The 16071-nt window shown below is 39.2% G+C and overlaps 1 protein-coding gene across 2 annotated transcripts in view; it reads right to left on the bottom strand.

Moving 5' to 3' along the window:
- Window positions 1-5206: 5206 nt before the first annotated feature.
- The window catches only part of LOC122565270 (CDC42 small effector protein 2-like), a 13300-nt gene continuing 2435 nt past the window's right edge, over window positions 5207-16071 (bottom strand). For both annotated transcript variants that reach the window (XM_043721052.1, XM_043721051.1), the window contains 3 exons: window positions 13783-13887; window positions 10219-10363; window positions 5207-5462 (listed from right to left, as the gene is read on the bottom strand). In XM_043721052.1, the coding sequence (XP_043576987.1) occupies window positions 10262-10363; window positions 13783-13887 (207 nt within the window). In that variant the 3' untranslated portion in view covers window positions 5207-5462; window positions 10219-10261. The remainder of the gene's footprint in view (window positions 5463-10218; window positions 10364-13782; window positions 13888-16071) is intronic.

Genomic DNA, 16071 nt, shown 5'->3' with positions numbered 1-16071 from the left:
CAACCCAGACACTTGGTGCCAATTTATCTCACAAAAAGTGTCCTTCTAACTTCTTCCAAAACTTGGATATTATTGATCAATCAACAATTAAACAATTCAATTTTTTCTCAAACTTTTATGTTAAAAGAAGGAATCCAATCTTCCATTTCCAGTTTATATTTCCAATTAAATACTTACATCCTTCGCAAGGACTATTGCAACAGGAATTCCTCAGAAGTAGCATCCTCCTTCATCTGCTTCAACAATCTTTTGTCATCCTAAAGGTCAGAAATGATGTTCATTAATAACTCACAAACTTGATTGAGTTCTTTGAAGAAGTAACAAAGAGGATTGATGAGGGCAGAGCGGTAGATGTGATCTATATGGACTTTAGTAAGGCATTTGACAAGGTACCCCATGGGAGACTGGTTAGCAAGGTTAGATCTCATGGAGTACAGGGAGAAATAGCCAATTGGAAATTGAACTGGCACAAAGGTAGAAGACAGAGGTTGGTGGTGAAGAGTTGTATTTCAGACTGGGGCCTGTGACCAGTGGAGTGCCACAAGGATCAGTGCTGTGTTCTCTACTTTTGTCATTCACATAAATGATTTGGATGTGAGCATAAGAGGTACAGTTAGTAAGTTTGCAGATGACACCAAAATTGGAGGTGTAGTGGACAGCGAAGAGGGTTACCTCAGATTACAACAGGATCTTGACCAGATGGGCCAATGGGCCAAGAAGTGGCAGATGAAGGAGGAGAAAGTGAGGACTGCAGATGCCATCTCCTCCCTAACTTCCCAGAGAATTCTTGGAAAAGTCCCATCCGGCCCAAGGGACTTATCTACTTTCACACCTTCTAGAATTGTTAACATGTCCTCCTTACTAACCTCAATCCTTTCAAGTCTAATAGCCCATATCTCAGAGCCCACAACAGTGCCCTCAGTTCCCTTGTCCAGGTTATTAATGTATAATGTGAATATCTAACCATCTTTTGAAATCATCTGTCATCTCTTTTACCAATCTGATAAGCAGCAACTTCCAGGTTATTACCATTCCTAGCAATCTCTTTTGTTTTAACCCTCCCTCCATACCTCTAAGTCCTGCCTTGAATGAGTTGCTCCCAGTACAGCCAACCCATTTTTAACAATTTACACTTGTTAGTACTGTGGCTAGCATTCATCTATCTCTTTTGGTTTATCATCAGCAATCTCTGCTTGCTGATCCCTTTCTCCCTGTATCTGTCTCAATGTCCTGTCTTTGTGTACTCTATTCATTACCTTCCATTCTAGCCTCCCCGCCACCCCAAAAACACACACACACACACGTAATCAGCATAAAGATCACCCTTACCCAGCTATGTTCAGTGTTCTGACAAAGGGTTATTGGACTCAATGTTAATGATGTTTTTCTCAACAGATGCTATCAGACCTGCTGAGTTTCTCTAATATTTGCAGATTTCCAACATCCAGTTCTTCGTTTTAATGAAAATTCACCCAGTGCGTCTTCCCAGCACCTAGATTCAACCTTTACCAACTTAGTAATTCAGTTTTAAAACATTCCACATATGGTGAAAGGAAAGGCCAGGTGTACAGTTGGTCATTTTTTTTCAGTTGCTTGGTTCAATTCAGCACATTCCATTGAGCACACAATCAATTGTCTCCTAGACAATACAAGGCCTGAACTCTAAGGTCTGGAATTCACTCCATATGCCTCTCCGTCTTATTTTCCTCTTTTACAACACTCCATGGTCATCCTTTGGTCCTTTGTTCATCTGGCCTAATATCACCTTCTAACACTTCTACAATCGCTTTGACTTATTAAAATCCCAAACTGTCAGACTGAATTGTTTTTTTTCCCACAATAAGACACTGAAAGATGACTGGTAAAGACTATAATGCCTGAGGAGAATCGTTCTAGTTACTTAATGTACCTCTCCAAACTTCCACACAAACAATAGCAGTGATGCTCTTGTCTATTGCCATCAGTGTCTTTCTGCTCCGATTTCTGAATTCAATGAAATTCTGAGACTATTTGTAATAATAAAGAAGTTCTGAGAATGAAGGTTGAATTGTGCAAATTGCCCCAGATATTTTACAGTTAAAAATACACTGATTACACATGGTCAGTTCTATCTGAAGTTAAACAAGTGGGTTTAGGGATTACAAAATATTGGCTTCAAACAGCAGTAGTGGTATGGTAAATAGGTCCTGTTTAGGACAAGGCTTTATGGCAGTATCCATTTTAGAGTCATAGAGATGTACAGCATGGAAACAGACCCTTCAGTCCAACTCGTCCATGCTGACCAGATATCTCAACCCATCTAGTCCCACCTGCCAGCATCCAGCTCATATCCCCCCAAATCCTTCCTGCTCATATATCCATCCAGATGCCTTTTAAATGTTGCAATTGTACTAGCCTCCACTACTTCCTCTGGCAGCTCATTCCATGCACGCCCCATTCTCTGCATGAAAAAGTTGCCCCTTAGCTCTCTTTTATATCTTTCCCCTCTCACCCTAAACCTATATGCCCTCTAGTTCTGGACTCCCCCACCCCAGGGAAGAGACTTTGTCTGTTTATCCTATCCATGCCCCCCATGATTTTATAAACATCTATAAGGTCACCCCTCAGTCTCCAACGCTCCACAGAAAACTGTCCCAGCCTATTCAGCCTCTCTCTATAGCTCAAATCCTCCAACCCAGGCAACACTCTCATAATTTTTTTTTCTGAACCCTTTAAAGTTTCACAACATCCTATTTTGAACAACTCTAGTTTGTACTTGAAGACAGCAACAATTTGCTTGGCAAAACACTTTGACATCCTATCTGGTGTCCTGGCAAAACTTATACACTTAATGGTAAGGTCTTGGGGCAAAGAAACCTTGGAGTTCAGGTTCATGTTTCCTTGACAGTAGAGTTCCAGGTAGACAGGATAATGAAAAAGGTGTGTTTGGTATGCTTGCCTTAATGGTCAGTGCATTGTGCACAGGAGTTGGGAGGTCATGTTGTGGCTGTACAGGATATTGGTTAGGTAACTTTTAGAATACTGCATGCAATTCTTGTCTCCTTCCTATAGGAAGGATGTTATGAAACTTGAAAGGGTTCAGAAAAGATTTACAAGGATGTTGTCAGGTTTGAAGCTATAGGGAGACGCTGAATAGGTTGCGGCTATTTTCCCTGGAGCTGAGGGGTAACCTTAAAGGGGTTTATTAAATCATAGGGCATGGATAGGGTAAATAGACAAGATCTTTTCACAGGGTGGGGGAACTCTAAAGCTAGAGAGCATTTTTTTTCACACAGAGGGTGTGTATGTAAGATTCTGGAGGAAGTGGTGAAGGCTGGTACAATTACAACATTTAAAAGGCATCTGAATGCGTACATGAATCAGAAGGGTTGAGAGGGATATGGACCAAATGCTGGCAAATGGGATTAACTTTATTTAGGATATCTGGTCAGCATGGATGAGTTGGATTGAACGGTCTGTTTCCATACTGTACAATTCTAATGACTCTTCCTAGCACAAGTACGGACATTTATATAAATAATCTGATCCAAATACTCTTGTCATGTTCTGGCTTTAATTTATTAAAATGCTTTAATTATTTTAACAGTGGAGGGGGAATGTATGATTTAAAATCAATAAGCCAGCAGTGATCATATAAATCTAATTAAAACTACTACAAAGCAAAATTTATACATGAAATACAGTCTTATCCATAATTACCGGTCAGAAATTTTCTAACATTTTTAGCCAATAGAGAAATACCAACATTTTAAAAATAGACATTATTTTATTAAGGTTTCAATGTGTTTTCATCTATTTACAAAAAGAAAGGCTCATAACTCAAACCATAATCCCAGTGCTTACCTTTCCTATCAATCTCGATCTCAAATGTAAACTATTTCCATTCCTCCTCTATCTGGTTAATTTCTTCATGCAGCTTCACTCTACACTCATCCATTTGAGCTTAATAAACTATCCAGGCCGTGTGACATTTCTGTCTTTGTTCAGGTTTTACTCTAGTTGGGAGGTTATACACAGATCCCACAAGTTTCGTATGCCATAGAATCAGAGATTTAATGCGATTCACGTACTCCCATCACAGCCAGCGAACTGCTGGTCACGCAACAGACACAGCAGATTGAGGGTAAAGCAGGTTTTATTGGGCTCAGTCAAACTGAATTTGCAAGCAGATTAGTTCAGGAATGAAAAAAAAACTTTTGTATGCTGTTTTAAAGCAGAACTTGATATCTATAGCAATGCACTGCATCTAATTTAAAAATTATAATGCTCTGAACTCAGCCATACAAGTGATTCCACTGTTAGGTTAACTATTATCCAACCAAAAGCTCTTGTAGAAACTTAGCAAGGTTTTACTCCTTAGGTAGTCCGTGCAGAGGCAGTTATAGTAATTGCTGAGGTCGACTGTGAATTCCACTCCTTTTCAGCAATGTTATTTTTCAATGAATATTCTGAGGTTACATTCATACTCCACATCTGCTACATCTCAACCACTCTCATTAGTGACTTACCCTTGGTGATCAATAGTAAATTAATAAACTTAGTGAGCACACCTATCCCGTTCAGTACAGAAGACTGAAAAAGAATCAGTTGTACCACACTTCATGTCTGTGCTGCTAAGGTAGGGAGGGAAATCATTCGCACATCTGCTTAGGACCTATGTCTGGTAATCCCTGCTCTAAAGTATACATGTGGATGTGAGGCAGGAACAGAATTGGCAGTGGAGTGGCCAGAAGGTTCTCTGCATTCCAATGGGCCACAACCCTCCCCAAGTCTCAAGAAACTAGTTACCAGTTTGAGCTATTGAAGGGTAACTGGCAAGTTGGGAACTGTACCCCAAGGAATATTTGTGCCACAGGAATGTGTACCCGAGCACTGGGGAACTGTAACTCAGTGACAGGTAGCACTTTCATGAGTGGACAGGGAGTGAAAAAGAGGGTTATTTAAAAAGAAGATATAATTGAAATGCTTATTTCCTCTCATTAAGTCACCTGAACTTCTGCATCTCAGAAAAATTGCAAATCCACACTGAAATCCAGAATCTGATAGCTTCAAAAGGAAGTCTATCCATATAATGAGAACCACTGTACACAACAATTAAGCATTACTCCAAAAACAGACATGTGTACTCTGATGAAAAGCTGTTTTTCTCCTTTGTGTGTGAACATTCAATCCAGGATTTATTAGAAGTCAAAAGATAAACCAAGCATTGCCAAAAACATCTTCAATTTTATTGATTCAGGCAATCTTACAAAAAAAACATACAGTTCAGTTCAAGAAATACAAGGAGCGGTTTCTCTGTACATCTAAGCTGGTAAGAGGAGCAACAGGTTTCTCTGGAAGGAATGTGGTCACCTTTAACACAATGCAAAGTCCTTTAATACTCAAAGCAAAAACTTCATCTTGGCTTAGTTGACAGGGAGAGGCAATGATTCAGATGAATACTTTAAGGAAGACAGAGGAATCTGAAAGAGAAAAGAAACAATTCATAATTTATTTTAAGACGAGGGTCAAACATAGCAGTTTAGATGCCAGTCAGATACAGCTTGATCAGATACTAGCTGTGTAAGATACACCTGGGTTAGATAAAGAAATTATAGAAATGTTTAAAACGACATCAGAAAAAAAAAATTTTGATTAGACTGACTAATGCCCACAAAACACGAAAAAAGACATGTAGGGTATTTGATGACTCTGTCCTTGCCTGATGCAATTACACAAACATCTTCCTGCAGGAAGTTATTACAACAGTAATTCACATTTATATAGCATCTTTAACAAAGTAAAACCTCCCAAAAACTAACACAAAGCCAAAGAAGGACAGATGACCTAAAGTCTGGTTAGTAATAAAAATTTCAATTAACATAGAACATTGCAGCACAGGATAAGGCCCTTTGGCCTACCATGTCTGTGTTGACCACCATGCCATTCAAAATTAATCCCATCAGCATGCATATGGTCCATATCCCTCTACTCTCTGCCTGGTCATGTCTAAATACTTCTTAAACTTGCTCATGTATCTGCTTCTACATCCTCCCATGGCAACGTGTCCCAGGCACCTCCCTTCCTGTGTAAAGAAAAAAATTCCTCAGACATCTCCTTTAAAAGAAGAGAAAGACAGATGGTGAGAAAGAAATGGATAGGCATTCAAGTCCAGAGATTGGATAGTTGAAGGCACAACCCCCTATGGTGAGGCACATGAAGTTGAAGATCACGCTAAAGGTCGGAATTGGAGGAAAACAAATTGCCAGAGGTTTGTAGGTCTGGAAGAAGTTAAGAGATTTGAACACAAGGATGAGAATTTTCAAATCATGGACATGCCATTACCATTTAGAGACACATGGCAAGACGTAAGTGGGACTTGGTGCAAGTTAGGTTATGAGCATCAAGGTTTAGGAATAAGCTAACATTTATGTAGGATAGAAGATGAGAGACTGAGGAATGGAATAGTCGATTTTGGAGCTAACAAAATTATTGAGGGCTTGAACAGCAGACAGGCAAAGGCGAGGGTAGAGTGGGGTCATTTTACAAAGTGGAAGGAGGTGATATTAGTAAGGTAGAGGATATGGGATTGGAAACATAACTCAATGTTAGTCAGGATATCAAAGTATCAAGTATCTTCATACATTGCCAGGGAAGGAAATGGATGGAAATTCTATGAAAAGGTAATTAGATTAGATTCCGTACAGTGGGGAAACAGGCCCTTCACCCCAACAAGTCCACACCGACCCTCCAAAGAGTAACCCACCCAGACCCATTTCCCTCTGACTAATGCACCTAACACTATGGACAATTTACCTGACCTGCACATCTTTGGACTGTGGGAGGAAACCCACGCAGGCACGGGGAGAATGTGAAAACTCCAGACAGACGGTTGCCTGAGGCTGGAATCGAACCTGGGACCCTGGTGCTGTGAGACAGCAGTGCTAACCACTGTGCCACCATGCCATGAAATGTGACATCAGTCAAAGACCAATTGCTCTAATATTGCCAATAGTTATCGACAGGAAATGTTGGCTCACCAGGATAACAATCAAGTAATCTGAGCCATAGAGTTCTACGGCATGGAAACAGGCCCTATGGCCAAAACCATGCTGACCAAAATGTCCACCTACACTAACACCATTTCTCTGCATTTGGCCCATATCCTTCTAAACCTTTCCTATCCACGTATTTGTCCAAATGTCTTTTAGATGCTGTTAATGTGTCCACCTCAATAACTTCTGCCAGCAGCTCACTCCATATGCGTACCAGCCCTCTGTGTAAAAAAAGTTGCCCCTCAGGTTCCCTTTTATCCTTTCCCCTTTAACCTTAAACTGATACCCTTAGTCCTCAATTCTCCAACCCTGGGAAAAAGACTGAGTGCATTCACCCTATCCGTGCCTGTCATGATCTTACACACTTTTATAAGACCCTCCCTCAGTCCCTATGCTGTAAAGAAAGACGTCCTAGCTTGTCCAATCTCTCCCTTTCACTCAAACTGTTGAGTCCTGGCAACTTCCTTGTAAATTTCTTCTGCACTCTTTCCAATTTAATAACATCCTTACTATAGGAAGGTGACCAAAACTGAACACGATACTCCAACTGTGGCCTCACCAACATCCCGTACAACTGCAACATAACTTCCCAATTTCTCTTCTCAATGCCCTGACTAATGAAGGCCAGTGTGCCAAAAGCTTTCTTTACCGCCCTGTCTAACTTCAGAAAACCACGCACCTGAACTCAAAAGGTCCCTCTGTTCCACTACATTCTTTAAGGCCCTACCACTCACCATCAAACTCCTAATTTGATTTGACTTTCCAAAATGCAAGACCTCACATGCATCTATATTAAACTCCAATGGCCATTTCTTAGCCCACTTCTCCAGCTGATCAAGGTCCTCCTGCAATTTCTGATAACCTTCCTTACTGTCCACGATGCTGCCTATTTTAGTGTCATCAGCAAACTTACTAATCATGCCTTATACCTTCTCATCCAAATCACTAATACAGATAACAAACAGCAATGGATCTACCACCGATCCTTACAGCACTTCAATAGTCATGGCTTCCAGTCCGACATGCATCCTTTCACTATTACCCTCTGCTTCCAACCATCAAGCCAATTGTGTATCTAATTTACCAGCTGCCCCTGGATTCTATGCGATCTAACCTTCCAGAGCAGCCCCCATGTGGAACCTTGTCAAAGGCATTCCTGAAGTGCATACAGATAGTGGAGAGGTAGAGAAAGATGGTGGTGAGTTGGCCTATGGCCAGTGTTGATGTGGGAGCTGATATTGTGTTTTGAATGCTGTCACTTAGTGGCAATCTATAGAGGAGAAATGGGAGCCAATCAATATATCCATTGAAGTCTTCAGAAAAAAATGGTGAAGAGACACAAAGAGATATATTGATGGAAATTGTCTAGCCAAGATCAGATAGATAAAGATTGTCTAGGCATTGTCCCTCAGCTGGACAATGGAGGAGAAGCGTTGGAGAAAGATGGTCACATTACAGAATCTTGGTAGCAATCAAGAGGAGAATCTCTGACTGACTTCTTTTCTTTCCCTATTGTGATTATGCTGGCTGAATTCTAATGGTCAGCTATGATAAGTTAGTTGCACAGATTAGGAGTGGAACCCGATACCAGATATTTCTTGTTTGTAGCCATCAATGAACAAACACACTGAGCTATCAGGAAATACAGAGGTCACATCTTCATTGTTGAGTTTGTGACAAGAAAAATAAATTCCTTTCTTATATGTGGTCAGCCATGGTGCTGCAAAGTAACTAGCATAATGATTACAACAAAGAGGGAGCAGAAAATGGATTTGGAGATTTGCAAGATAATTACAAGATCACTGTTGTACTGATCCTAACAGAATAATCTTAAAATTATGCTTTAACTTTTGGATATAAACCAAATCAGGTAAATAAGTTTGACCTTCTGAAACTGCTCAATACATGTAACGTATGCAAATCAAAATTAGGCAAATTATAAAACTAAATTTTCTTTTAACCGGTGGACAAATCTTTACATAAGTACTAAAGTCGTTACTGACTCAGTAATAAATACTGAGTCAATGTACAATGTATATGTATAAATACAATGTACTATTGCACACAGACAAGTTAACTTATTGGATACTGTACATATCTGAAATAGTACAAAAACATCAAAATATTAATTTATGCAAGTAAACTATTTGTGCTATTAGCTGTAATCAGTTAATGAAACTTCCTTTTCATATAAGTATGTTACCAATAGAGTTTTGAGACTCCAGCAATTCTTTATACACAGCCACTTAGTGGTCATGACTTTCAACATCATTGTGACAGTTGATATAGCAAAATTGAATAGGTGAAGTTATTACAGAAATTCGGATTGATAAGTGTTCATACCAAAGCATGCTCATAAATTATGACAAAACAAAATGCATAAGGTGGCATTTAGTACGTTCCTTTATTGGTCAGAGAATTGAGTATAGGAGTTGAGAGTTCATGTTGCGGTTGTACAGGACTTTGGTTAGGCCACTTCCAGAGATTTTTGGACTGTTTTGAGAGAAGAATTAATGAAGATATTCAAAATCAAGAAGGGTTTGAACAGAATAGTTGGGAAAATGTATTCCTACCAGTGGCAGGATCGAGCTCAAGAGAGCACAGGTATAAGGAAATTGGCAAAACAAGCTAAGAAAATTGAGGAGAAATTTTTTCACCCAGCAAGTAGTTAGTGTCTGGAATGTATTGCCCGAGAAAGTGGTGCAGGCAGGTTCAATTAAGGAAATTAAATGGAGATTGGATTATGATTGAAAAGGAAGAAGATACAGGACTATGGGGAAAAGGATCAAGATTGGCATTAGATGCACTGTTCATTCAGAAAGCAGGCGCAGACATGATAGGCCAAATGGCCTTTTTCTGTACTGTAACAAAGCTAGGATTCATGGACAAAGCTAGACTCAATAGCCATCCCCTCCCCATGTTGCAATACTTTACTAGGGCTCAACTTGAATTGATGAAGATTGATCATTCAGGGGAGTAGTTGGTGCCTGATGAATTGTATCTTAACAAGAATCAGCACTTTCAGCAGTGAAGCACAGAAAAGAGAACAATTGTTATTTAAGCAGATAGTGATATTTTTCAAAGGATTGACCCAAGTTCTGTAATTCAGCACCAAATAATAGTGATATTTGTTCATAATTTTATTTGAGAAAATAACCAAGACCACAGTAACACCAATACTTACTAATGGATTTACCCGAGTTATGCAACTAGTTAGTCAAATAACACTATGCCGCTGCAGTATCGATAAGTTGCATTGTTTGAATACTAATTGGCACTGTGTCACTGTAGCCACCTTTAGATTGCATTTGGCCATGTACATCAATCATCTGTGTCAGAAAAAAAACAGTAAGTAATGGGAACTTGGTTAATGTAACATTGCACTATCAAAACTTATTATTCGCAGTTTTTATTCTAATTTATTCTAATATTCTATACTGCACTTCTTCACATTAGCTTGCTCAAAATTCAAATACTTTTTTTTTAATATATAGGAATAGATCTAACTTTTCACTTCCTCAGTAAGTCAGTCAGTCAGTCAATCTGTTGACGACTCATTTACTACTTTCTGCAGTGAAGGTTGGGGAGAGATTGAGATACCAGGCTCAATCCACAACCTATACCACATTATTTGAGGTACTATAATTGACCTCAGTAACCTCTGACTGAGCATAACAAAATTAATCGTCCACGGTCATCCTCCAGTGACCCTTGCTGAACTATACAGACATCAGTTTTAAGTGTAGGAGCTGAATAGATGTACTAATGTTTTGAACTCACATGAACTCACATCATATTAGGTAGTACTAGAAGTGTACTCCAACAATTAAGTCACCATTAAGTCAGAAAAGGGGAGGAGAGACAAGCACAATAGAATAGAAAGCCTGTTTTATTTATAAATCTGGTGGTTCGCACCATTACAACTAGGTGGAGCCATTACAACATTTCAGGATCAGAAAGGAGGCTACTCAAGAGTTCTCCCTGCACCTGTGCAGTGGCTGCACATTTCATGCCTGAAAATCTACAGGCATGGTGTAAATAACAGAATTTTTTACTTGCATTGGCAACTTTGACACATGAACTGTAGATGGGAACAAAACTTCAAGGTGGTGGGAGTTCTGAGGTTGTTGCCTTTCCTTCATAAACTCTCGGCTGGTCTAACTATTGCATGTCATGCCCTCCCTCTGCTCCAATCCTAAAAGCCATGCAGTCAGCTGCTTTGGACCTCACATTCTTGAATTAATAAGCCTCTGACACTCCCATCCTCAAAGCAAACTTTAGGTCACTTTTTGTAATATCTCTGTCTTTCAGTTTGGCATTTAATTTTTCTTCACTCCTCTGGAAACCACTTTGGATGGTCTGTTACATTCAAATGGTTGTGCTTGCTCTGGGCTATTTGTATTGTAATATGTGCTCAGTAAAGAGAGCATAAATTGACAGATTTGTTGACAGGGCTGTAAACTAATAAAGGAGGGAGGGAAGGATTCAACCAAATGTAATGTTAACCTAAAGATAAGAAAAAATTGAGATGAGAGCAAAGGACAGGATATAAAAAGAGATAAAAATAACAAATACTCAGAATAGAAAAGATTATGTGAAATAATACCAAAGTACATGGCACATATAAAACTGCTAATGAAAAATGACATCATATTATATTTACTACATAACAACATATCAGTGACAAGGGCAACGAGTCAATAATTAAAAGTGAAGAAGTACTGTAAATATAAGGATAACGAAAACAAGGCTATAGACAGGACAGGATTAGAAGTTAAATATTTCAGACTTTAATGCATTTAGAAATGATAAATAACAGAATAAAGGAGTGAGTTGCTATATTGATCAAATACAATGGCAGAAGGAAGACACAGCATAACTAAGAAAGAGTCTGAAACAGAATCTATATAAGAGAAATGAAGGAATCAGCCACTATTCAGGATACAATACAGAGCACAGGATGGCAGGAATTAACTGGAAAGTAAAATATATAGGTACATATGAAATGAATAGAACAAACTGAATCATAGGGGATCTCAACTATTCATAAGTAAAGCAGCAAGAAAAGGAAGATCTGAAGGAAATCAGATTTTTACATTTTGTATAAGCCCCTGATGTACTTATAAAAAGAGGACAAGTGAAGAAGCAAGTGTGAAAGGACATATAGGGAGTAAAGATTAAAACTGAACACTTTGGATAATGATCGAGAACAAAACAAAGTGCTAAGATTGAAGCAATAGGACAAGATTATCTTATATTTATGTAGCACCTTTAACATAATAATACATCCTAAGGTGCTTCTCAGAAGCATTATAAAGCAAAGTTTAACACCAAGTCACATCAGGAGATATTAGAGACAGAGGTATAAATACAGGTGGAAAGATATAGAGAGGAATTTCCAGAGTTCAGAGTCCAGGCAAGTGAATGTGTAACTACAAATGGTGATGCGATTAAAGTCGGAATTTCTCAGTAGACCAGAAGTAGATGATTGCAGGTACCTTCGATGGTTTGGAACTGCAGGTGTTACAGAGATATGGTGATTGAGATGGTGCAAATGATTTGAAAACAGGGATGAGAATTTTAAAATAAAAAAATGACAGGGAACCAATGTAGGTCAGAAAGCATAGGGGTGACAGTTGAATGGAACTTGAAACAAGTTAAGACAGGCAGAGTTTTGGATGTGTTCAAGTTTACGTACGATAGAATGTGGGTGATCAGCCAAATGCTAAGAGACTGATTTGATCTCGAGGAGAGTAATAAAGCCACTATTTTAGCTAGAAATGAACTTCCAACTACATATTCATGCCAGCAGTAACCATGTATTTCCATCTCCAAAAACACTGATCGATTTCACACCTTTCTCTGCTCATCTGCTAGTGAAATACGCATTCAAGTCTTTACTTTTAGACTTGGCTATTCCACTGCAGTACTGTCTCTCTCTCTATCTGCCTGCGCAATCTCTGCCAGCTCAAAGTCCTCTAGAACATTTACAGTTGGGCTTGGAACAGGAACCAGAAATAACGCATTTATTCTCCTTCAATATTTAATAAGAGGAAATTTCTGCTTATAATTTTTAAGTGATAGGCAAGAGGATTAAAGGGGATTTCAGGAAAAAACAGGTGATAAGGGTCTGGAATACATTTGGGAGGATAGTTGAGCCTCGAAACCTCAATCTTTAAAAAAGGACTTGGGTGAGTACTTGAAGTGTCATGTCATTCAAGTGTAGAAAAGTGGGCCTAGCATAGTTACTAGTATGTTTTTTGGTGGTATAGATTTGATGGGCTGAAGGCCCTTTTCTGTGCTGTACGATTCTATGTTTCTACCATACCCAATCCGGTAGGTGGGATAAGCAATCAGATAATTTTGCAACAGTGGAGTCATCAAGCGACGTAGTGGTGAGGTAGAGCTTACATGTGGAAACTAACACTATGGTTTTGAATGATGCTGCCAAGGAGCAGCAAGTATATGAGACATTACAGTGGACTAAAGATAGACTCTTGGGGGACACCACAGATAGCACTGCGGGAGCAAGGAAACAAGCTAGGTACAATTCCAGTTACAACTAGAATCTGGCAAAAGCAGTTGCACCTACTTGAATGACAATAGAGGCACTTTGGGGTGAATAGTGAAATCAAAGATGGCAAAAGTTGCAGACAAGTCAAGATAAGGTCAGGTATGTAAATAGGACAATTAAGATAAGGTTATACGACTAAGGGCTGTGTAAGAATACTATGTTAGAGATACTTACGGAGCTCATTCGATCCCCAAACATATCTCCGGCCCCCATGTGTGACGTGTGAACAAAATTTGTTGGCTCTCCGATCATACTCCTGTCTATCCGCCTTCGCCTTTTCTGTCAAAAGAGATGTCAAGATCAGGAATGACGTCCTGCACTACTTTAATAAATAGATATGTCACTGGTAAAATGGTGATATTGCATAGATTATCACGAATATTCAGCAGGTTAGTTAAAGCAATCAACTACTAAGAATGTTCTCATGGTGAAAGATCTACCCTATCGAAATATGATTACTATATTAACAGTCTAGTCTGCGTAGAAAATACTTTATATAGAATGAGCTACTGGCTTTGGAAATAGTGGAAGTGTCAATAATCATTTTCCAAACTTCTGTACATTCTGGAATGGTTTCTGCAGTCTAGAAGATAACAATGCAATCCCACTATTTAAGACTGAAGGAAGAGAGAGAATGGATAACTGCACACCTGTTCGCCTGACATTAGTAGTAGCGAAAATGTAGAATCTATTATAAAGAATGTGACAGCTGGACACTTGAAACCTAATAGTCTAACTAAGCAGTATCAACATGAATATAAGAAAGGAAAATCAGGCTTAAAAAAACTTTGTTTTTTTGAGGACATACATGACAGAATAGAGAAGGGCGAACCAGTGGACGAAATGTATTTGGATTTTCATAAGATTTTCAATAGGGTTCCACAAAAGTTAGTAAGCAAAATCATACCACATGGAATTAGCAGTAATACTTTGCCATAGATTGAGAACTGGTTAATGGACTGAGAACAGACATTAGAAATAAACAGCTCCTAATTACAAATCAGCAGGATACGAATGGTATGGTACAACAGTGATCAGTGCTCGAGTACAGCTATTCACAATCTACATCAATGATTTAGATCGGGGACAAAGTTTGCTGATCACACAAAACTAGGATGGAATAAGAGTTGTAAGGAGGATCCAAACAGGCTTCTAGGGAATTTTGACAGGCTAGGTGAATGGGCACAAACATTGTAAACAAAATATAATGTCAAAAATATGAAGTTATCCACTTTAGCAAGACAAACAGAATACAGAGTATTTCTCATATATGAGAGATTAGGATGTGAAAGGGACCTGGGTGTTCTTGTTTATAAATACATGAAAGCTAATATACAAATGTAAGTAGTACACTAGTCTTTATTGCAAGATTATTTGAGTACAGGAGAAAAGAAGTCATGATCCAATTATATAGAGCCTTGGTGAGGCTTAACCTGAAATACTGTGTACAACATTGGTCATCTCACCCAAGAATACACCGTACAGGGAGTGCAACAAAGGCTCACTAGGATTATCTTTGGGGATGACAATATTGGCTTTTAACAACCGAGGAGATTGAACTCATATTCTCCAGAGTTAAAAGTATGGAATGTGATCTCATTGAAGCATACAAAATTCTTACAGGACACAACTGGGAATTTTCAAGACAAGTGCTTCCCCTGTTTGGAGGGGTCTAAAGGAGAAAGTGAGGACTGCAGATGCTGGCGATCAGAGTTGAAAAGTGTGGCGCTGGAAAAGCACAGCACACAACATTCTTAACGAAGGGCTTATGCCCAAAACGTCGAATCTCCTGTTCCTTGGATGCTGCCTTACCTGCTGTACTTTTCCAGTGCCATGCTTTTCAACTGGAGGGGTCTAAAACCAGGAAATACAGTCTCAAAATAAGAAATAGGTCATTCATGACTGACACGAGGAGGAATTTCTTCACTTAGAGTGGCAGATCTTTGGAATTCTCTATGTTAGATGGCTGTGGAATCTCAGTCATTTGAGTATATTTTTAGATATTAAAGATATTTGTATCATCGATAGTCACAGGTGAGGTGCCAGAAGACTGGAGGTTGGCAAACATGGTGCCACTGTTTAAGAAGGGTGGTAAGGACAAGCCAGTGAGCCTGACCTCGGTGGTGGGCAAGTTGTTGGAGGGAATCCTGAGGGACAAGATGTACATGTATTTGGAAAGGCAAGGACTGATTAGGGATAGTCAACATGGCTTTGTGCGTGGGAAATCATGTCTCACAAACTTGATTGAGTTTTTTGAGGAAGTAACAAAATGGATTGATGAGGGCAGAGCGATATATGTGAGCTATATGGACTTCAGTAAGGCGTTCGACAAAGTTCTCCATGGGAGACTGATTAGCAAGGTTAGATCTCATGGAATACAGGGAGAACTAGCCATTTGGATACAGAACTGGCTCAAAGGTAGAAGACAGAGGGTGGTGGTGGAGGGTTGTTTTTCAGACTGGA

Source organism: Chiloscyllium plagiosum, chromosome 31, assembly GCF_004010195.1.
Source record: "Chiloscyllium plagiosum isolate BGI_BamShark_2017 chromosome 31, ASM401019v2, whole genome shotgun sequence".
NCBI lineage: Eukaryota > Metazoa > Chordata > Chondrichthyes > Orectolobiformes > Hemiscylliidae > Chiloscyllium > Chiloscyllium plagiosum.
Note: the sequence above shows the minus strand (reverse complement) of the source record. Positions and strands in the feature narration are given on the sequence as shown.